The sequence below is a fragment of the Salvelinus fontinalis genome, chromosome 28 (genome assembly GCF_029448725.1).
Source record: "Salvelinus fontinalis isolate EN_2023a chromosome 28, ASM2944872v1, whole genome shotgun sequence".
In the NCBI taxonomy this organism is placed as follows: Eukaryota; Metazoa; Chordata; class Actinopteri; order Salmoniformes; family Salmonidae; genus Salvelinus; species Salvelinus fontinalis.
The window spans coordinates 35,125,509-35,149,615 of NC_074692.1; the positions used below are offsets into that span (position 1 = coordinate 35,125,509).

At 44.5% G+C, this 24,107-nt stretch overlaps 1 protein-coding gene across 2 annotated transcripts in view; it reads right to left on the reverse strand.

The window, feature by feature from the left end:
* The window catches only part of LOC129826636 (metal transporter CNNM4-like), a 68,347-nt gene that overhangs the window by 31,447 nt on the left and 12,793 nt on the right, over nt 1-24,107 (reverse strand). For both annotated transcript variants that reach the window (XM_055887575.1, XM_055887574.1), the window contains exons 2-4: nt 12,060-12,203; nt 10,437-10,577; nt 7,822-7,991 (exon numbers count right to left, since the gene is read on the reverse strand). In XM_055887575.1, the coding sequence (XP_055743550.1) occupies nt 7,822-7,991; nt 10,437-10,577; nt 12,060-12,203 (455 nt within the window). The remainder of the gene's footprint in view (nt 1-7,821; nt 7,992-10,436; nt 10,578-12,059; nt 12,204-24,107) is intronic.

Sequence of the window (24,107 nt, forward strand, 5' to 3'; positions counted from 1 at the left end):
ATCTCAGTTTACACACACGCGGACACACACCAAGCCCCTCCCCCTGCCGCTCACAACAATAAAGCTGAGAGATCACTTCTTCCTCTCTGACAAGCGGTTTCAACTCGATATTTGCATTTGAGGTTTGGTCCAACAGAGTAGTTAATTTGGACACCGAAACACATTGAGACATTATTTTACTGTAGTAGAGAAGTAAATATTGTCTGTCTCAACTCCGCAAATTGCATACAGAGCAGACACTACGACAGTAGGGATTGTGGAAAATGTATGCTCAGTTTGTCATGTGCGGCAATGCAGTACTACGTAACGCTAGGAGCATTTTTGCCAAACAAAGTCTGTTATACTAGCGGTCTAGTCTGTTTTATAAATGTGCAATAAGCATAAAAGACAATTATATAAGAAACTGGCAATTTGTTCTCATTCTGAGAAATAAGGTATGCAACTTGATTTCTACATCTGAACAAAGTGGACAGGCTGGCATGCTGATCAAACAGAGACAGACAGAAGGGTGTCGTCATAATTCAACTGTTCTACCTTGTTAGCTAGCAAATAGATCTAAAATGGACTAGACTAGACATATAAAGATGAGCTGGATACTCACCAGCACGTGGGCTTGTGGGATTGTTTATAAGACCTGTGTTAATTGTTTATAACGCTTGCTTCAACAAGTTATTCATTATTAGTGAATGTGTATTATGCATGGTTCTGGTTACATTTGTAACAAAAATGGCATTGTAATAGACAGACTTGACAGCCAAATCAGTAATTACTACAGAAAAGCAGGTTAAACTATTTTGATGAAATAATTACATTATTAGTGGGTCTTATGATTGTGGAAGGCTTATATTTAGCATAGATATAATATCACAAGCCCTGAATTCATTAGATTATTGCTGACTGTTTAAAATGCTGTGTATTCTACCTTTAAAATTGTACAACAAAAGCTTATTTAGAGAAAACGTAAAACATATTTATTGTAAATCATGATTTACAATAAATAAATAAAATCGATATATGGTTTTTAGACCATATCGCCCACCCCACCCCCACCTACACCCCCTACCCTGCACCTCAATATTCTACAGCGGCCTCCTCGTCTCAATATTCTACAGCGGCCTCCTCGTCTCAATATTCTACAGCGGCCTCCTCGTCTCAATATTCTACAGCGGCCTCCTCGTCTCAATATTCTACAGCGGCCTCCTCGTCTCAATATTCTACAGCGGCCTCCTCGTCTCAATATTCTACAGCGGCCTCCTCGTCTCAATATTCTACAGCGGCCTCCTCGTCTCAATATTCTACAGCGGCCTCCTCGTCTCAATATTCTACAGCGGCCTCCTCGTCTCAATATTCTACAGCGGCCTCCTCGTCTCAACATTCTACAGCGGCCTCCTCGTCTCAACATTCTACAGCGGCCTCCTCGTCTCAACATTCTACAGCGGCCTCCTCGTCTCAACATTTTACAGCGGCCTCCTCGTCTCTTCTCACTAAGTCTAAAGTGGCCTCCTCGTCTCTTCTCAATATTCTATAGTGGCCTCCTCGTCTCAACATTTTATAGTGGCCTCCTCGTCTCTTCTCAATAAGTCTAAAGCGGCCTCCTCGTCTCTTCTCAATAAGTCTAAAGCGGCCTCCTCGTCTCTTCTCAATAAGTCTAAAGCGGCCTCCTCGTCTCTTCTCAATAAGTCTAAAGCGGCCTCCTCGTCTCTTCTCAATAAGTCTAAAGCGGCCTCCTCGTCTCTTCTCAATAAGTCTAAAGCGGCCTCCTCGTCTCTTCTCAATAAGTCTAAAGCGGCCTCCTCGTCTCTTCTCAATAAGTCTAAAGCGGCCTCCTCGTCTCTTCTCAATAAGTCTATAGCGGCCTCCTCGTCTCAATATTCTATAGCGGCCCCCTCGTCTCAATATTCTATAGCGGCCCCCTCGTCTCAATATTCTATAGCGGCCCCCTCGTCTCAATATTCTATAGGGGCCTCCTCGTCTCAATATTCTATAGGGGCCCCCTCGTCTCAATATTCTATAGGGGCCCCCTCGTCTCAATATTCTATAGGGGCCCCCTCGTCTCAATATTCTATAGGGGCCCCCTCGTCTCAATATTCTATAGGGGCCCCCTCGTCTCAATATTCTATAGGGGCCCCCTCGTCTCAATATTCTATAGGGGCCCCCTCGTCTCAATATTCTATAGGGGCCCCCTCGTCTCAATATTCTATAGGGGCCCCCTCGTCTCAATATTCTATAGGGGCCCCCTCGTCTCAATATTCTATAGGGGCCCCCTCGTCTCAATATTCTATAGGGGCCCCCTCGTCTCAATATTCTATAGGGGCCCCCTCGTCTCAATATTCTATAGGGGCCTCCTCGTCTCAATATTCTATAGGGGCCTCCTCGTCTCAATATTCTATAGGGGCCTCCTCGTCTCAATATTCTATAGGGGCCTCCTCGTCTCAATATTCTATAGGGGCCTCCTCGTCTCAATATTCTATAGCGGCCTCCTCGTCTCAATATTCTATAGCGGCCTCCTCGTCTCAATATTCTATAGCGGCCTCCTCGTCTCAATATTCTATAGCGGCCTCCTCGTCTCAATATTCTATAGCGGCCTCCTCGTCTCAATATTCTATAGCGGCCTCCTCGTCTCAATATTCTATAGCGGCCTCCTCGTCTCAATATTCTATAGCGGCCTCCTCGTCTCAATATTCTATAGCGGCCTCCTCGTCTCAATATTCTATAGCGGCCTCCTCGTCTCAATATTCTATAGCGGCCTCCTCGTCTCAATATTCTATAGCGGCCTCCTCGTCTCAATATTCTATAGCGGCCTCCTCGTCTCAATATTCTATAGCGGCCTCCTCGTCTCAATATTCTATAGCGGCCTCCTCGTCTCAAAATTCTATAGCGGCCTCCTCGTCTCAAAATTCTATAGCGGCCTCCTCGTCTCAATATTCTATAGCGGCCTCCTCGTCTCAATATTCTATAGCGGCCTCCTCGTCTCAATATTCTATAGCGGCCTCCTCGTCTCAATATTCTATAGCGGCCTCCTCGTCTCAATATTCTATAGCGGCCTCCTCGTCTCAATATTCTATAGCGGCCTCCTCGTCTCAATATTCTATAGCGGCCTCCTCGTCTCAATATTCTATAGCGGCCTCCTCGTCTCAATATTCTATAGCGGCCTCCTCGTCTCAATATTCTATAGCGGCCTCCTCGACTCAATATTCTATAGCGGCCTCCTCGTCTCAATATTCTATAGCGGCCTCCTCGTCTCAATATTCTATAGCGGCCTCCTCGTCTCAATATTCTATAGCGGCCTCCTCGTCTCAATATTCTATAGCGGCCTCCTCGTCTCAATATTCTATAGCGGCCTCCTCGTCTCAATATTCTATAGCGGCCTCCTCGTCTCAATATTCTATAGCGGCCTCCTCGTCTCAATATTCTATAGCGGCCTCCTCGTCTCAATATTCTATAGCGGCCTCCTCGTCTCAATATTCTATAGCGGCCTCCTCGTCTCAATATTCTATAGCGGCCTCCTCGTCTCAATATTCTATAGCGGCCTCCTCGTCTCAATATTCTATAGCGGCCTCCTCGTCTCAATATTCTATAGCGGCCTCCTCGTCTCAATATTCTATAGCGGCCTCCTCGTCTCAATATTCTATAGCGGCCTCCTCGTCTCAATATTCTATAGCGGCCTCCTCGTCTCAATATTCTATAGCGGCCTCCTCGTCTCAATATTCTATAGCGGCCTCCTCGTCTCAATATTCTATAGCGGCCTCCTCGTCTCAATATTCTATAGCGGCCTCCTCGTCTCAATATTCTATAGCGGCCTCCTCGTCTCAATATTCTATAGCGGCCTCCTCGTCTCAATATTCTATAGCGGCCTCCTCGTCTCAATATTCTATAGCGGCCTCCTCGTCTCAATATTCTATAGCGGCCTCCTCGTCTCAATATTCTATAGCGGCCTCCTCGTCTCAATATTCTATAGCGGCCTCCTCGTCTCAATATTCTATAGCGGCCTCCTCGTCTCAATATTCTATAGCGGCCTCCTCGTCTCAATATTCTATAGCGGCCTCCTCGTCTCAATATTCTATAGCGGCCTCCTCGTCTCAATATTCTATAGCGGCCTCCTCGTCTCAATATTCTATAGCGGCCTCCTCGTCTCAATATTCTATAGCGGCCTCCTCGTCTCAATATTCTATAGCGGCCTCCTCGTCTCAATATTCTATAGCGGCCTCCTCGTCTCAATATTCTATAGCGGCCTCCTCGTCTCAATATTCTATAGCGGCCTCCTCGTCTCAATATTCTATAGCGGCCTCCTCGTCTCAATATTCTATAGCGGCCTCCTCGTCTCAATATTCTATAGCGGCCTCCTCGTCTCAATATTCTATAGCGGCCTCCTCGTCTCAATATTCTATAGCGGCCTCCTCGTCTCAATATTCTATAGCGGCCTCCTCGTCTCAATATTCTATAGCGGCCTCCTCGTCTCAATATTCTATAGCGGCCTCCTCGTCTCAATATTCTATAGCGGCCTCCTCGTCTCAATATTCTATAGCGGCCTCCTCGTCTCAATATTCTATAGCGGCCTCCTCGTCTCAATATTCTATAGCGGCCTCCTCGTCTCAATATTCTATAGCGGCCTCCTCGTCTCAACATTCTAAAGCGGCCTCCTCGTCTCAACATTTTATAGTGGCCTCCTCGTCTCTTCTCAATAAGTCTAAAGCGGCCTTCTCGTCTCTTCTCAATATTCTATAGCGGCCTCCTCGTCTCTTCTCAATATTCTATAGCGGCCTCCTCGTCTCTTCTCAATATTCTATAGCGGCCTCCTCGTCTCTTCTCAATATTCTATAGCGGCCTCCTCGTCTCTTCTCAATATTCTATAGCGGCCTCCTCGTCTCTTCTCAATATTCTATAGCGGCCTCCTCGTCTCTTCTCAATATTCTATAGCGGCCTCCTCGTCTCTTCTCAATATTCTATAGCGGCCTCCTCGTCTCTTCTCAATATTCTATAGCGGCCTCCTCGTCTCTTCTCAATATTCTATAGCGGCCTCCTCGTCTCTTCTCAATATTCTATAGCGGCCTCCTCGTCTCTTCTCAATATTCTATAGCGGCCTCCTCGTCTCTTATCAATATTCTATATTGGCCTCCTCGTCTCTTCTCAATAAGTATAAAGTAGGGATGCACGATATGGTCGGTGAACATAGCGGAATTGGCCGATATTAGCTAAAAATGGCAACATTGGTATCGGCCCGATGTCTAGTTTAACGGCGATGTTAAAAACCGATGTCAAAGCAGCCGTGCATACCTATATAACGTACATGACGTAATGACGCCACGTAAAATGTTGCGCTCCACGTGCAACACAGCATTCCTAACCTAGCCCACAATGTCTGCTGTGTGGATCGAACAGTCAACAAGTCGAGCAGTCATTTGAAAGAGTAAGAAAATGTAAGCGAGACAACTCAAAGGCGAAATCCATTAAAGCCCAGATAATGGAATTCATTGCCCTTGACAATCAACCGTTCTCTTCCGTGAGTGATGTTGGCTTTCGCCGACTTGTCAAGCACCGGTACACACTACCAACTGCGCTATTTTTCAGATGTTGTCCTACTGGAGTTACACAGTATTAGTGTCACTGCTATTAGCTTCACGACAAACTATGGAACGCTGTTTGGGTCTTTGCGTTTCAAAAAAGATACAGTAGCACTGTCAAAGCTGTACAAAAAAAGTCTGCAAACACCGGCCACAAACGATGTGTTTACAATATTCCGCGTTGGTAATAAAGCATCATTTATTTGACTGCAACTTCTGGGGTAGCTAGCTTTAGCTTGGTACCTAGCTAGCACCAATACAACCAGCTTGAAAATAATGACCAGTAGAAACTGCAGTCATTTTCATTATTCTTAGCATTGATTTAGAAATCCTTGTGAGTAAGTATTAGCTGCGTAGCCACTTGTTCGCTTATTGAAATTGAACTTCAGTTCATGAAAATAAATAGCTAGCCAGCTACTTAACCCTGTTGCCCAAAGCTAACGTTATAAACAGCCAGCTAGCTTCCTCTGGCTAGTGAAGCTCGACAGGACCGGGTTGTGTGTCGTAAAGCTAGCCACAATAAAGATTAGCCACAATAGTGGAATTTACAGTTTACCTTCAAAATAAAAGGTGTCATTGACAGTGATGCAAATGAATACAAATAGTAGAATTATGCCATACTTTTATTTTGAATGCTAACCGCAAAGTCCACTATTGTGGCTAATCCTTATTGTGGCTAGCTTCACATAGATGGGTCCGACCACCCTTAATCAAATAAGAACTGTCTTATAAATTAGGGTTATTTTAGATGACACCTAGCTATATAGTGAGCTAGTTAACTATAGCTACTGAAACAGATGTAGTTTTGCTATGTTTTGGAGGAAGAACATTGTTTGCATTAATGAGCTAGCTAGCTTTTTTTATGACCAGCACTGTAGGTGCGCGAGACAACTTTATCAGCATCATAGCACACGTATCGATGAATCGTTGTGATATATGAAATACGAGTGATAGTGTAATAACTATGTAAAAAACGTATGAGCGCGTTAAATTATTATGTGACGTGCAGTCATATTCAGATCCTGATTGGTCAACAAGTTTATTTGAAGTGTAACTTTTTTGACACGCAAAGACCCAAACGGCGTTCCATAGAAATCCTGGTTGAGAATGAAACGTCTGAACGACCAAACAGCACAGCAAGTAAGTGAAAGAAATAGGTTTTGATTATGTTTTACTGGTAATGGGGACATACGTAAAAACCAACAAAATAACTTTTTGGTCAGTGTGTGTAACCTTTATTTAACTAGGCAAGTCAGTTAAGAACAAATTCTTATTTACAATGACAGCCTACCCCGGCCGACGCTGGGCCAATTGTGCGCCGCCTTATGGGACTCTCAATCACGGCCGGATGTGATACAGCTGGATTCGAACCAGGGACTTTAGTGACGACTCTTGCACAGATGCAGTGCCTTAGACCTCTGTGCCCATATGTTAACTATTTAACTGTACTAGAATGCTTAAAAGTCCTAGAAAAAATTAAATATTGGTTATCGGTATCACTTTTTTTTCGTAAAGGAAAATATTGGTATCGGACAAAAATGGCATATCGGTGCAACACGAGTATAAAGTGGCCTCCCCGTCTCGTCTCCTCTGCTTCCGGAGAACAATATGTTGGAGAGAGTGTAGGTGTGAAGGCCTTGCTTCCGGAGAACAATATGTTGGAGAGAGTGTAGGTGTGAAGGACTTGCTTCCGGAGAACAATATGTTGGAGAGAGTGTAGGTGTGAAGGCCTTGCTTCCGGAGAACAATATGTTGGAGAGAGTGTAGGTGTGAAGGCTTGCTTCCGGAGAACAATATGTTGGAGAGAGTGTAGGTGTGAAGGCCTTGCTTCCGGAGAACAATATGTTTTCAGCTTTCACAACAGGCCTTCAACAGGATGGTTAGTCTGGCTGTGTGGTTGATTAACGTAGAGCTAGGGCTAGCTCCCTCTGGGTTAGTGTTGTGACACAGAAAGCCTCCTTCCGTCAACCCCGTGCATGGTTAAATAAGTAAATGCTTTGCGACCCCCTGTCGAGGCAGGGCAGGGAGTTGCCATCTGTTACAGGTAGCAGGACACGGCAGTGTTCAACACTGCTGTTAGAGAGTGTTTCTGGGGTCTATTCCAGGCCAGTATGAACAGAGGAAGTGAGGACTTATATAAAAACAAACTAAGAAGGAACTTTTCATGTGGGAATTTAAAACCATGTCACAATGGTGACTCATTGAATCAATCACTGACTGAGTCACACAAAGACAGCCAGAAAGACAGTGTGTAGCCTACCTGCAGTATGAGTATGAAGTAGTCAACAGCCTTCCCTCTCTGGTAGACAAAGTGTTGAGGACAGCGTTTGTCACTGTCGTTGAACTTAATGTCCTGGATGACGTCGGGGTGTCTCAGAATCCTCAACAGAACCTTGTCTGATATCTGGGACGGGCTGAATAACGTCACCTCTGGAGAGAGAGACAAATTATAATTTGGCTGAACTGAAATGATGTTAAAGACACAGGGGGTAGAGGCAGACAGACACAGAGGGTAGAGGCAGACAGACAGAGAGGGTAGAGGCAGACAGACACAGAGGGTAGAGGCAGACAGACACAGAGGGTAGAGGCAGACAGACACAGAGGGTAGAGGCAGACAGACACAGAGGGTAGAGGCAGACAGACACAGAGAGGGTAGAGGAAGACAGACACAGAGGGTAGAGGCAGACAGACACAGAGGGTAGAGGCAGACAGACACAGAGGGTAGAGGCAGACAGACACAGAGGGTAGAGGCAGACAGACACAAAGGGTAGAGGCAGACAGACACAAAGGGTAGAGGCAGACAGACACAGAGGGTAGAGGCAGACAGACACAGAGGGTAGAGGCAGACAGACACAGAGGGTAGAGGCAGACAGACACAGAGGGTAGAGGCAGACAGACAAAGGGTAGAGGCAGACAGACACAGAGAATAGAGGCAGACAGACACAGAGGGTAGAGGCAGACAGACAAAGGGTAGAGGCAGACAGACAGACAGGGTAGAGGCAGACAGACAGAGAGGGTAGAGGCAGACACAGACAGGCATGCTGTAATACTGCAATCTCTGTTGTTTTAGAGAGAGAAGAGGGAACAGCAACGTAATTCTGGCTGAGCTACAACAGACCGCAAGACTAGCGGTCCTGGCAACAAGTGAATCATTTACGTCACAACATTCAACCATGGTTGTATTGTTTTTTTACATACATTTCTACTATGAATAAGCAATCGCTGAGGGACTTGAACAACATTGGCATTCTTAACGAGTCACGACACGCTTTTACCAACTGAGCTAGACATGTCGTACACTCGGAAAGTATTCAGACCCCTTGACTTTTTCAACATTTTGTTACGTTAGACTTATTCTAAAATCTATCTACACACAATACCCATAATGACAAAGCAAAAACATGTTTTTAGGAATTTTTACAAACAAAAAAACGAAAATATGACATTTACATAAGTATTCAGACCCTTTACTCAGTACTTGAAGCACATTTGGCAGCAATTACAGCCTGGAGTCTACTTGGGTATGACGCTACAAGCTTGGCACACCTGTACTTCTCTTAGCACACCTGTACATTCTTCTCTGCAGATCCTCTCAAGCTCTGTCAGGTTGGATGGGGAGTGTTGCTGCACAGCTATTTTCATGTCTCTCCAGAGATGTTCGATCGGTTTCAAGTCTGGGCTCTGCCTGGGCCACTCAAGGACATTCAGAAACTTGTCCCAAAGCCACTCCTGCGTTGTCTTGGCTGTGTGCTTAGGGTCGTTGTCCTGTTGGAAGTTGAACCTTCGCCCCAGTCTGAGGTCCTGAGCACTCTGGAGCATGTTTTCATCAAGGATCTCTCTGTACTTTGCTCTGTTCATCTTTCCCTCGATCCAGACTAGTCTCCCAGTCCCTGCCGCTAAAAAATATCCCCACAGCATGATGCTGCCACCACCATGCTTCACCGTAGGGATGTGCCAGGTTTCCCCACAGCATGATGCTGCCACCACCATGCTTCACCGTAGGGATGTGCCAGGTTTCCTCCAGACGTGAAACATGGCATTCAGATCAATCTTGTTTTTATCACACCTTTTACTGAGGAGTGGCTTCTGTCTGGCCACTCTACCATAAAGGCCTGATTGGTGGAGTGCTGCAGAGATGGTTGTCCTTCTATAATGTTCTCCCATCGCCACAGAGGAACTCTGGAGCTCTGTCAGAGTGACCATCGGGTTCTTGGTCACCTCCCTGACCAAGGCCCTTCTCCACCGATTTCTCAGTTTGGCCGGACGGCCAGTTATTGGAAGAGTCTTGGTGGTTCCAAACTTCTTCTTTTTAAGAATGACTACAGACACTTGTTGGTACCTTTCCCCAGATCTGTGCCTCGACACATTGCTGTCTTGGAGCTCTATGGACAATTCCTTCGACCTCATGGCTTGGTTTTTTTCTCTTACATGCTCGGTCAACTGTGGGACCTTATATAGACAGGTGTGTGCCTTTCCAAATCATGTCCGACCAATTGAATTTACAACAGGTGGATTCCAATCAAGTTGTAGAAACACCTCAAGGATGATCAATGGAAACAGGATGCACCTGAGCTCAATTTCGAGTCTCATAGCAAAGGGTCTGAATACTTATGTAAATAAGGTTTCTCTGTTTTTGTTTTTAATAAATGTGCAAACATTTCTAAAAACCTGTTTTCATTAGGGGGTATTGTGTGTAGATTGATGAGGATTTAAAAAATATATATTTTCGAATAAGGCTGTAAAGTAACAAAATGTGGAAAAAGTCAAGGGGATTGAATATTTTCCAAATGCACTGTATTGTGGCATATTGTGGTTGGGTAGTGTGTGACAGTGTGTGGGGTTGCATTGTGTGGTTTGGAGGTCACACGTTCTAACCTGTTGCCAGGAAACGATGAGCGGCCAATAGCAGCTGAGGGGAGATCTTGACTTTGGATTCGCTCTCACTCTGTTTGAAGGCGGAGAAATCTCGTTTGTTCTTATTGGGTGCCACCTTCTTCCTGTTTCTGCTGTTGTCAGCTAGGTGAGAGATAACACAAAAGGACAGGTTACAGATTAGGGCAGAATCTAAGCTGCATTTCCTTGGTTCCTCGAATCCTCTCTCCTCTCCTCCTCAAAACCCATTGGAGGAGAAGGTCAGAGGGGAGGGACATCTGATAAGCATCTGACCGAGGACACCGATCTCAACACAGTTTATCCCTAGTGGATTAATATTGTTAATTTGTGTCACACGGCAGATATTACAACCACAGGTCAGCCTTGCATTCTTTTGAAAAATGTGACTTATAAGATTATATTTTATCTTTTATAAACAATACAAAACATACACATACTAAAATAACAACCACATCATACAAAGACCCACGAGCCCCCACCCTAATCACTTTCTGCCACATGGCCTCAAACGGCACCATTTTGTTTCTCTCCGTCGTCCTCGGCTCTTTAAAATGTTTAGATAATAAAGCATTTGACCCTTCCATTGCGTGGGGAGGATTGGCTGATTTTCAGTTTTTTTCAGTATAGGTTTTTGTTGTTTTAAGATAGTTGATGAGAAGAGTTTTGTCCAACCCATTGAGTATCTCACTGCACCCTCATGTCTTGAAATATACAGCCAGACGAATTAAAAGCACATTTACATTGCAATACCGCTTCACATCCATCTTTCCAACTCCGCCCATAACTTTTGTAACATTCCCAGAAGGCATGAATTATTGAGACATTAGTAGGGTTTACACTTCAGACAGGACTCTGACGTTGTGCTGTAGAATTTGTGAATTGTGTCTTTTGTATAACCATTTATACTGGGATTAAGCGTACATTTTGGTTAACTGTAATCTCATTCGTTATGTTCCAACTTTCCCTCCATCTTGTACAAATATCAGTTATTTTGAAGTCTTGGTTCCAACAGTTGATATTTTTCTCGAAGAGGTTGTCAGTTGGCTCTCTGAAAGCTTTTCTTAACCATCATATGAATATCCTTTTCTGACATAGGTTTCCCTCAAGATTGCTCTCATGTCCAAACGATTTCAAATCAAAGTTTTTGTGATATAAACTTTTAAGTTGGATGTACTTGAAAATATCTACATTGGTCAGTCCAAAAAATGCTTTTTAATTCCGTCATGGAAATAAATGTATTTCCTATTACCAAGTCATTTACGGTTTCTATACCTTTAGTTTTCCATGTGGACCAATTTATCGATGAATTTTGAAACGCGAACCAAGGATTGATCCATAATGTTGTGTTTCTAGGGAGTGATATTGTTTCTTGTAGAACCATTGCATGTTCTTCCATATTCTTATAGTGTTCTTAACTAGGAAGCTGTTCATGTCCTTTGCTTTATCCGTTGAAAACAGACGATTCTGGGGATGGCCATGTACATCCTCAACTTTGCATTCTAAGGGTATGTACTAAATATCTATAAAGGCTAATACACGAGTTATGGGCTCATGCTCTATGAACACATATGTTGTAATAAACATGTTATAACCCAGTAGACTCACTGTAAAGGTCCGACTCGTCCAGGATCTCTGATTTGATGATCTCCTCGATGACGTCTTCCAAGGTAACCAATCCCAGCACCTCGTAGAACGGATCCCCTTCCCCCTCATTATTCACCTTCTGAACGATGGCCAGGTGGGACTTACCTGGGGAGAGAGAGAGACCGCGCGAGAGACAGGGGAGAGAGCAAGGGGGAGAGAGCAAGGGGGAGAGAGCAAGGGGGAGAGAGCGAGAGACATCGAGAGGGAGAGAGTGGGAGAGAGACAGCGAGAGAGACAGGGAGAGAGACAAGGGAGAGAGACAGGGGAGAGAGCAAGGGGGAGAGAGCAAGGGGGAGAGAGCAAGGGGGAGAGAGCGAGAGACATAGAGAGAGAGGGAGGGGGAGAGAGTGGGAGAGAGACAGCGAGAGAGACAAGGGAGAGAGACAAGGGAGAGAGACAGGGGAGAGAGAGCGAGGGGGAGAGAGCAAGGGGGAGAGAGCAAGGGGGAGGGGGAGAGAGCGAGACATCGAGAGAGAGAGGGAGAGGGAGAGAGCGGGAGAGGGAGAGAGAGAGAGGTGAAGAGCGAGAGAGAGGGAGGGGAGAGAGAGAGAGAGGGAGGGGGAGAGAGGGAGAGAGGCAGGAGGAGAGAGCGGGAGAGAGGCAGGGGGAGAGAGCGGGAGAGAGGCAGGGGGAGAGAGCGTGAGAGAGGCAGGGGGAGAGAGCGGGAGAGAGGCAGGGGGAGAGAGCGGGAGAGAGGCAGGGGGAGAGAGCGGGAGAGAGACAGCGAGAGAGAGAGAGAGAGGTTAATTTATGGGTTCAAATATTAACACATTACTTTTGCACTTGAACAAGTATTTTATACCTCCAAGATTTACCAATATTTAACAACTCAAATCTAATATTGCAAATTTGAGTTGAAGTTCTTGCTCAAGGGCCTGCAGTACTGCATTAAAACAACTGCCAAACGGTCTGGAGCTGGACTTTAGCCAGTCAATCCGTTATTGTACAACAAACACAGACACACCCTAATGCAGACAACGGCGAACAAACACACATGCACACACAGACACGCACAGACACACACGCACACACACACAGACACACACACACAGAGACACACACACAGAGACACACACACAGAGACACCCACGTTCGGGCAACGATACTCTTCACCTTGACACATTTACCAGTGGAACAGATAGTTACTAGCGCCCCATCAGAGCCAGAGGGACTAGACTAATGCATAGTTGGCGAAAACTGGAAACCTACTGTACAGTATTATTCATGAGATTGCAGGGATGGAGCACTGTACCCATGGCTGCTGTGGACTCAAACACACAAGCACAGTAATGACACACAAATGGCTTGAGGCAGCGGAAAAGTGAATGCGGAGATGGTAGATTAACATTCAGTCAGTCATATCCAGAGCAATTCACAGGAGCAATTAAGTGCCTTGCTCAAGGGCACTGACAGATTTGTCACCTAGTGGGCACGAGGATTTGAACCAGCAACCTTTTGATTAGTGCTCTTAACCACCCGGCTGCCCTCTGAAGACACACAATATCCACTTCTCAATCTGTCCAAACAGTGTTGTGTTGAGGAAGTGGTTTACGGGAAAGGACTTCTAGTTTAATTCTAACCTGATTGAGTACACCTTGTTGAAGAGAAATAGACAAGCAGAAAAACAACCCTGAAAACGACTCAATGAAATAAGAAATGGAGTCAAAGGTATTCTTTGATACAGAGAGGTGGAAAAGAAGAACACAACAAGTGAAATCAGGAACTTGTGCAATGAGAAAGAGAACATAGAACGGGAACTTGAGGAGGACAGTGACCATGAAGGCACAGACATTTCTGTCACTTATTCTGCTAAAAGGGGAAATGAACCCCTACATAGCTGTGTCATAAGACTTAACTTCCAAAATCAAATTCTAAATCTAATTGCATTGGTCACATACACATGGTTAGCAGATGTTAATGCGAGTGTTGCAAAATGCTTGTGCTTCTAGTTCCGACAGTGCAGTAATATCTAACAAGTAATATAACCTAACAATTCCACAACAACTACCTTATACACACATATCTAAAAGGGGTGAATGTGAATATGTACATATAAATATATATGGATGAGAGATGGCCGAACGGCATAGGCAAGATGCAGTAGATGTTATAGAGGACAGTATATACATATGAGATGAGTAGTGTATGTAAACATTATATAAAGTGGCATTGTTTAAAGTGACTAGTGATACATTTATTACATCCAATTTTTTATTATTAAAGTGGCTAGAGATCAGTATGTTGGCAGCAGCCACTCAATGTTAGTGATGGCTGTTTAACAGTCTGATGGCCTTGAGATAGAAGCTGTTTTTCAGTCTCTCGGTCCCCGCTTTGATGCACCTGTACTGGCCTCGCCTTCTGGATGATAGTTGGGTGAACAGGCAGTGGTTGTTGTCCTTGATCATCTTTTTGGCCTTCCTGTGACGTCGGGTGGTGTAGGTGTCTTGGAGGGCAAGTAGTTTGCCCCCGGTGATGCGTTGTGCAGACCTCACTACCCTCTGGAGAGCCTTACGGTAGTGGGCGGAGCAGTTGCCGTACCAGGCGGTGATACAGCCCGACAGAATGCTCTCGATTGTGCATCTGTAAAAGTTTGAGTGTTTTTAGTGACAAGCCCGAATTTCTTGTGGGGCCCCAGTGTTGAGGATCAGCGAGGTGGAGATGTTGTTTCCTACCCTCACCACCTGGGGGAGGCCCGTCAGGAAGTCCAGGACCCAGTTGCAGCGGGGTCGAGACCCAGGGTCTCGAGGTTAATGACGAGTTTGGAGGGTACTATGGTGTTAAATGCTGAGCTGTAGTCGATGAACAGCATTCTCACATAGCTATTCCTCTTGTCCAGGTGGGTTAGGGCAGTGTGAACGCAATTGCACCGTCTGTTGACAAATTGGAGTGGGTCTAGGGTGTCAGGTAGGGTGGAGGTGATATGATCCTTGACTAGTCTCTCAAAGCACTTCATGATGAGGGAGGTGAGTGCTATGGGGCGATAGTCATTTAGCTCAGTTAACGTAGCTTTCTTGGGAACAGGAACAATGGTGGCCATCTTGAAGCATGTGGGAACAGTAGACTGGGATAAGGATTGATTGAATATGTCCGTAACCACACCAGCCAGCTGGTCTGTGCATGCTCTGAGGACGTGGCTAGGGATGCCGTCTGGGCCGGCAGGGTTAACACGTTTAAATGCTTTACTCACGCTGGCTGCGGTGAAGGAGAGCCTGCAGGTTTTGGTAGCGGGCCGTGTCGTTGCCACTGTATTGACCTCAAAGCGTGCACAGAAGTAGTTTAGTTTCTGGGAGCAGGACAAAGTGGTCCACGACGGGGCTGGTTTTCTTTTTGTAGTCCGTGATTGACTGTAGACCCAGCCACATACCTCTCGTGTCTGAGCCGTTGAATTGCAACTCTACTTTGTCTCTATACTGACGCTTAGCTTGTTTGATTGCCTTGCGGAGGGAATAGCTACACTGTTTGTATTCGGTCATGTTTCCGGCCGCCTTGCCCTGGTTAAAAGCAGTGGTTCGCGCTTTCAGTTTTGAGCGAATTCTGCCATCAATCCACAGTTTCTGGTTGGGGAAGGTTTTAATAGTTGCTGTGGGTAAAACATACATAACTGTCATACCAGTGACACATCAGATAATAATCAATAATGACAACTGATGTCAGTTTATGGACAATAGTTTTAAAAACAGTCATGACACAAACTTATCTGGCTAAGCTAACAGGCTAACAGTAGGACAGCTGGCCAACAGTAGGACAGCTGGCCAACAGTGGGACAGCTGGCCAACAGTGGGACAGCTGGCTAACAGTGGGACAGCTGGCTAACAGTGGGACAGCTGGCTAACAGTGGGACAGCTGGCTAACAGTGGGACAGCTGGCTAACAGTGGGACAGCTGGCTAACAGTGGGACAGCTGGCTAACAGTGGGACAGCTGGCTAACAGTGGGACAGCTGGCCAACAGTGGGACAGCTGGCCAACAGTGGGACAGCTGGCTAACAATGGGACAGCTGGCTAACAGTGGACCAGCTGGCTAACAGTGGGACAGCTGGCTAACAGTGGGACAGCTGGCTAACAGTGGGACAGCTGGCTAACAGTGGGACAGCTGGCTAACAGTAGGACAGCTGGCCAACTGTAGGACAGCTGGCTAACAGTGGGACAGCTGGCTAACAGTGGGACAGCTGGCTAACAGTGGGACAGCTGGCTAACAGTGGGACAGCTGGCTAACAGTGGGACAGCTGGCTAACAGTGGGACAGCTGGCTAACAGTGGGACAGCTGGCTAACAGTGGGACAGCTGGCTAACAGTGGGACAGCTGGCTAACAGTAGGACAGCTGGCTAACAGTGGGACAGCTGGCTAACAGTGGAACACCTGGCTAACAGTAGGACACCTGGCTAACAGTAGGACACCTGGCTAACAGTAGGACAGCTGGCTAACAGTAGGACAGCTGGCTAACAGTAGGACACCTGGCTAACAGTGGGACAGCTGGCTAACAGTAGGACAGCTGGCTAACAGTGGGACAGCTGGCTAACAGTGGGACAGCTGGCTAACAGTGGGACAGCTGGCTAACAGTGGGACAGCTGGCTAACAGTAGGACACCTGGCTAACAGTAGGACACCTGGCTAACAGTGCGACACCTGGCTAACAGTAGGACAGCTGGCTAACAGTAGGACAGCTGGCTAACAGTAGGACAGCTGGCTAACAGTAGGACACCTGGCTAACAGTAGGACAGCTGGCTAACAGTGGGCTAGCAGTTATTGGTTGAGCTACAGTAAACAGTTTGTGTCATGACTGACAAGTCAGAACTGACATCAGCTGACATGACTGTTTATGACATAGGCTAGTCTATAGTTATGGAATTATCATAACGGTGCAAAAAACGGAATCCCATATTCCAAAAACGTATATTTAAAAAATGTGGGGCACAATAGTCAGCCAGTCAGTCAGCCAAAGTCGCAAGTGACTGGTGAGGAGTTGGGAGGATGTTGAGATGTCTCAGGAAGTTGAGAGGGATTATGATACAAGTGGCAAACCAGGAGAGCTTAAAATTAACACCTGCCACTTGCGGGTTAAATGTATATTTCACCAGACACGTTGGTGGGTGGTCAGGGCTCCACAGTAATACAATTAGTCAAGTATGATCACATGGCATAAAAGTTGGTCTAATTCACTTGAAACTAAAGTCTACTGAAGTGAGACTTTGTTCTTGTGTTTCTTGGCTATTTATTTGTTTTGTTCACAAGCTTTGTTATTTTTCACTGTTTGAGTTTCAACTGCTAGAGAAGACAAGGCTGCTACTGGTCAGACTCTCAATCTCACAGGCACAAACACGTCTGAGTCGCGTTACCAAGGTAACTTCTGAGTGGCTGGTAGATTTTTAAAATCTACCTGCCACAGTGGCTGGAGGACCAAAATGTACATTTTAGGCCCTGCGAAACCAGGGCAGTATTTCCCACACAACATCTAATACACATCCTCATCATTACCTCATCAGCCATCTTGAAATTTCTCTCAAATAGATAATGACTGTTTACCAGTGTCATCACTGACAAAGGACCAGGGAGTCCGTGACTTAGCATGGAAACACACACACAGCACAGAATACAAAGACAGACATAGGCCTAGATACAGGTTCTACCACACGCACTTACTCCATCTCTCACAAAACCACACACACACAAACACACACTAGTGCACATGCACAAACACACACACACACACACGCACACACACGCGCACCCACACGCGCATCCACACGCGCACGCGCACCCACACGCGCACCCACACACATTTCTGTAGTCATCTGCCTGGGAGGCTTGGGTCAGTATGAACACTAGGTTAGGCTACTCCTGTAGTGTTATGTTGATAGGAGACTTGCCTGCCTACATCCCTTCTAGGTTGGGGGTCAGTTCAACTGTTCCAACCTGCATTTCCAGCCTCAGCAGCCTACCGACAGGCCCTGGTCACAACCTAATAGTCTGACTCTGAAATCCTCTCAAAGACTTCATTACAGTTCTGGAAGAATATCTAGGTAAGCCTAGCTACGCTATTCTGTTCCACTAGAAGCAGAATAAAATCACAACTGAGGAAGCGCAAGAGACGACAAATAATTTTTCTGCGGCTTCTCGACACCAACTGACATCATTAGATTACAATCTAAAGTGTTGACACTCACACACACTGAGGATGTGAGTGGATTGTGACTGCACTGTCAGCACTCCTCTGGTGACAAGACAGGAAGTGTTATAAAGACAGAGACAGAGAGCGAGAGTCTACTGTTTACTGATGACCGGGTGCTTTTGTCCTCAACCAAGGAGGGCCTACAGCAGGACCTAGATCTTCCGCACAGATTCTGTCAGACCTGGGCCCTGACAGTAAATCTTAGTAAGACCAAAATAATAAGGTCCATTTGACAGGACCACAAATTCTATCTAGACACTGTTGCCCTAGAGCACACAAAAAACAATACCTACCTCGGCCAAAACATCAGCGCCACAGGTAACTTCCACAAGGCTGTGAACGATCTGAGAAACAAGGCAAGAAGGGCATTCTATACCATCAAAAGGATCATAAATTTCAACATACCAATTAGGATCTGGCTAAAAATACTTGAATCAGTTATAGAGCCCATTGCCCTTTATGGTTGTGAGGTCTGGGGTCCGCTCACCAAGAATTCACAAAATGGGACAAACACCAAATTGAGACTCTGCATGCAGAATTCTGCTAAAAATATCCTCCGTGTACAACGTAAAACACCAAATAATGCATGCAGAGCAGAATGAGGCCGACACCCGCTAATTATCAAAACGCAGAAAAGAGCTGTTAAATTCTACAACCACCTAAAAGGAAGCGATTCACAAACCTTCCATAACAAAGCCATCACCTACAGAGAGACGAACCTGGAGAAGAGTCCCCTAAGCAAGCTGGTCCTGGGGCTCTGTTCACAAATACAAACAGACCCCACAGAGCCCCAGGACAACAGTACAATTAGACCCAACCAAATCATGAGAAAACAAAAAGATAATTACTTGACACATTGGAAAGAATTAACAAAAAAACAGAGCAAACTAGAATGCTATTTGTCCCTAAACAGAGAGTACACAGTGGCAGAATACATGACCACTGTGACTGACCCAAAATTAGGGAAAGCTTTGACTATGTACAGACTCAGTGAGCATAGCCTTGCTATTGAGAGAGGCCTCCGTAGGCAAACTTGGCTCTCAAGAGAAGACAGGCTATGTGCACACTGTCCACAGAATGAGGTGGAAACTGAGCTGCACTTCCTCACCTCCTGACAAATGTATGACCATATTAGAGACACATATTTCCCTCAGATAAATAGAATTCGAAAACAAATCCGATTTTGATAAACTCCCATATCTACTGGGTGAAATACCACAGTGTGCCATCACAGCAGCAAGATGTGTGACCTGTTGCCACAAGAAAGTGAAGAACAAACACCATTGTAAATACAACGCATATTTACGTTTATTTATTTTCCCTTTTGTACTTTAACCATTTGCACATCCACACAACACTGTATATAGCCATAATATGACATTTGAAATGTCTCTATTCTTTTTAAACTATTGTGAATGTAATGTTTACTGTTAATTTGTTATTGTTTATTTCACTTTTGTTTATTATCCATTTCACTTGCTTGGGCAATGTAATCATCTGTTTCCCATACCAATAAAGGCCATAGTGAGTGAGTGAGTGAGTGAGTGAGTGAGTGAGTGAGTGAGTGAGTGAGTGAGTGAGTGGAGTGAGTGAGTGAAGGAGTGAGTGAGTGAAGGAGTGAGTGAGTGAGTGAGTGAGTGAGTGAGTGAGTGATTTCAAAATACCTTTATTGGCCCAATAGTTAAGGGCTTGACATGAACTTTTTTTTGCCACTTGTCCTTTGGACAAGGACTGTTATTTTTACTTTGTAAGATGCAAGGAACCAATTTACAAAATAAAATGCATGACTATCTGTTTCACCATAGAGATTCAGACTAAAATGTAGGCTGCCCTCTGCCTATTCAAGCTTGTCTCGAAATACAACACCGCCCCTTTAAGGCTCTCCTGGAGGATGGTTGGCCACCCAACACTACAATTACAACCAAATACTTTTTATGTCTTTGTAAAATAATTCCCTCCAGAGCTCAAAATTAAGGGCATCCCATCATCCCTGGGACGCAAAAAAATGTGTACGTTTCAAAACAGACTCTGGGACGGCAGATCCGAAATTCATACAACCACGACAAACATTTAAAAAATATATTTTAAAAAGTAAAGCAATGAGGCTGATGCAACAGATGAGCTTAAACTGTTGATAACATTTGATTTCTTCATATTATAAGTTCAACAATGTGCACATGCCTGTAGGCTACTGCGAATGTTAGAAAATGAAATGAGCGGGAAAACACTGTTCTGAAACGCGCACCACACGCGGGAGTGGTTTCATGTTAGAGATGAAAATACCTTAGAAATGAAGTAAGGGGAGATCTAAAGATGCAACAACTAGGGTTACAGTAACCAAGGTTACTATAATGACCAGAATTATGCCTTTGGCTGCTGGTCAATAAAAGAACGTTGATTTGAAAACCAATAGAACATGAGAAAAATGCTGGTTTCAAGTCTTTATAAAAGTCTTTATAAAATAATTACCTCAACATTTATATGGCTGTGTTTTGGCTAAGCTACTTTGAAACAAGGGAAGAAATGCTTAAAAAAATGTTATAAAACATCTAGGTTTTAAACATTTATGTCTATGGTTAGGCCTAAATAGTTTTTTAAAAATGCTGACCGCCTCTGCTTAGATAGGTGGGTGATGTGCAACAGGCACTGTCCTTCACTCTCCGGTCAGGTGGCCAATTGAGAGGAAGACAGACAGACATGGGGAGACAGAGAGGGGAAGAGAGACAGACATGGGGAGACAGAGAGAGGGAGACAGACAGACAGACATGGGGAGACAGACAGCCATGGGGAGACAAAGAGAGAGGGACAGACAGAGGGAGACAGAGAGAGGGTGACAGAGGGAGACAGACATGGGGAGACAGAGGGAGGGAGACAGAGAGACATGGGGAGACAGACAGACATGGGGAAACAGACAGACATGGGGAAACAATCAATCAATCAATCAATCAATCAATTTTATTTTATATAGCCCTTCGTACATCAGATAATATCTCGAAGTGCTGTACAGAAACCCAGCCTAAAACCCCAAACAGCTAGAATGCAGGTGTAGAAGCACGGAAACAGACAGGGGGAGACAGAGGGAGGGAGACAGAGAGACATGGGGAGACAGAGAGAGGGAAGTTAAATTCCTGCTGTATGCAGACTATCTAGTTCTGTTGTCACACACAAAACTAGGTCTACAACACAATCTAAATATCCTACATCAGTACTGTCAGACATGGTCTCTGACAGTAAACTTCAACAAGATAAACAACATTTTCCAAAAATAGATCAAAATCCCAAGACTTAAAACACAATTTCACAGTTAGGAACAAAAGACAGAACACACTAAAGTCTATTTATATCTGGGCTTAAAATAAGTTCCACCGGTAATTAATGTTTGGCTGTCAATGAACTAAAAGAGAAAGCAAGAAGGGCTTTTTACGCTATAATAATTATTTTTTGAATCAAATTAACATTGCAAATAGAACCTGGCTCAAAATATTCCAATCTATAATTGAACAAATTCATTGCCCTATACGGAATTGAAGTGTGGGGTCCGCAAACTAATAAAGATATATATTATTTTAAATGGGACAAACATGGAACTGAAATCCTGCATGCAGAATTATACAAAAGCATTATTGGAGTACAGAGAAAAGCGCCAAAAAACACATGCAGGGCAGAAATAGGCCAATAACCATGACTAATATATAGGGCAATAACCATGACTAATATATAGGCCAATAACCATATAACTAATATATAGGCCAATAACCATGACTAATAGATAGGCCAATAACCATATGACTAATAGAAAGGCCAATAACCATATGACTAATAGAAAGGCCAATAACCATATGACTAATAGAAAGGCCAATAACCATATGACTAATAGAAAGGCCAATAACCATATGACTAATATATAGGCCAATAACCATATGACTAATATATAGGCCAATAACCATATGACTAATATATAGGCCAATAACCATATGACTAATATATAGGCCAATAACCATATGACTAATATATAGGCCAATAACCATATGACTAATATATAGGCCAATAACCATATGACTAATATATAGGCCAATAACCATATGACTAATATATAGGCCAATAACCATATGACTAATATATAGGCCAATAACCATATGACTAATATATAGGCCAATAACCATGACTAATATATAGGCCAATAACCATATGACTAATATATAGGCCAATAACCATATGACTAATATATAGGCCAATAACCATATGACTAATATATAGGCCAATAACCATATGACTAATATATAGGCCAATAACCATGACTAATATATAGGCCAATAACCATATGACTAATATATAGGCCAATAACCATATGACTAATATATAGGCCAATAACCATATGACTAATATATAGGCCAATAACCATATGACTAATATATAGGCCAATAACCATATGACTAATATATAGGCAAATAACCATATGACTAATAGATAGGCCAATAACCATATGACTAATAGATAGGCCAATAACCATATGACTAATAGATAGGCCAATAACCATATGACTAATATATAGGCCAATAACCATGACTAATATATAGGCCAATAACCATATGACTAATATATAGGCCAATAACCATATGACTAATATATAGGCCAATAACCATATGACTAATATATAGGCCAATAACCATATGACTAATATATAGGCCAATAACCAAATGACTAATATATAGGTCAATAACCATATGACTAATATATAGGCCAATAACCATGACTAATATATAGGCCAATAACCATATGACTAATATATAGGCCAATAACCATGACTAATATATAGGCCAATAACCATGACTAATATATAGGCCAATAACCATGACTAATATATAGGCCAATAACCATATGACTAATATAATATAATATATATATGGGCAAATGAGAGGGACCTAGTGGGGGCCCTCTCTCTCAGCCGGCTGGCTCCGCTAGGGCCCTCTCTCTCAGCCGGCTGGCTCCGCTAGGGCCCTCTCTCCAACGCTTTTAGCTAACAGCCAGCGCTCTTAGCTAACAGCCAACGCTCTTAGCTAACAGCCAACGTTCTTAGCTAACAGCCAACGCTCTTAGCTAACAGCCAGCGCTCTTAGCTAACAGCCAGCGCTCTTAGCTAACAGCCAGCGCTCTTAGCTAACAGCCAGCGCTCTTAGCTAACAGCCAGCGCTCTTAGCTAACAGCCAGCGCTCTTAGCTAACAGCCAGCGCTCTTAGCTAACAGCCAGCGCTCTTAGCTAACAGCCAGCGCTCTTAGCTAACAGCCAGCGCTCTTAGCTAACAGCCAGCGCTCTTAGCTAACAGCCAGCGCTCTTAGCTAACAGCCAGCGCTCTTAGCTAACAGCCAGCGCTCTTAGCTAACAGCCAGCGCACTTAGCTAACAGCCAGCGCACTTAGCTAACAGCCAGCGCACTTAGCTAACAGCCAGCGCACTTAGCTAACAGCCAGCGCTCTTAGCTAACAGCCAGCGCTCTTAGCTAACAGCCAGCGCTCTTAGCTAACAGCCAACGCTCTTAGCTAACAGCCAACGCTCTTAGCTAACAGCCAACGCTCTTAGCTAACAGCCAACGCTCTTAGCTAACAGCCAACGCTCTTAGCTAACAGCCAACGCTCTTAGCTAACAGCCAACGCTCTTAGCTAACAGCCAGCGCAGAAAGGAGGAGTGAATAGAAACCCACTGACCTGTGACTAGTCTTATCAGTATGAGAGTTGGGCAACCTCAGACAGTTATAAAAGGTGTGTGTACGTCAAAGTGTCCAACACTCAGCAGCCAGCTGGACATCACCTGCTGTTCCTGAATCTAACCCTAGTAAGTTGAGGGGGA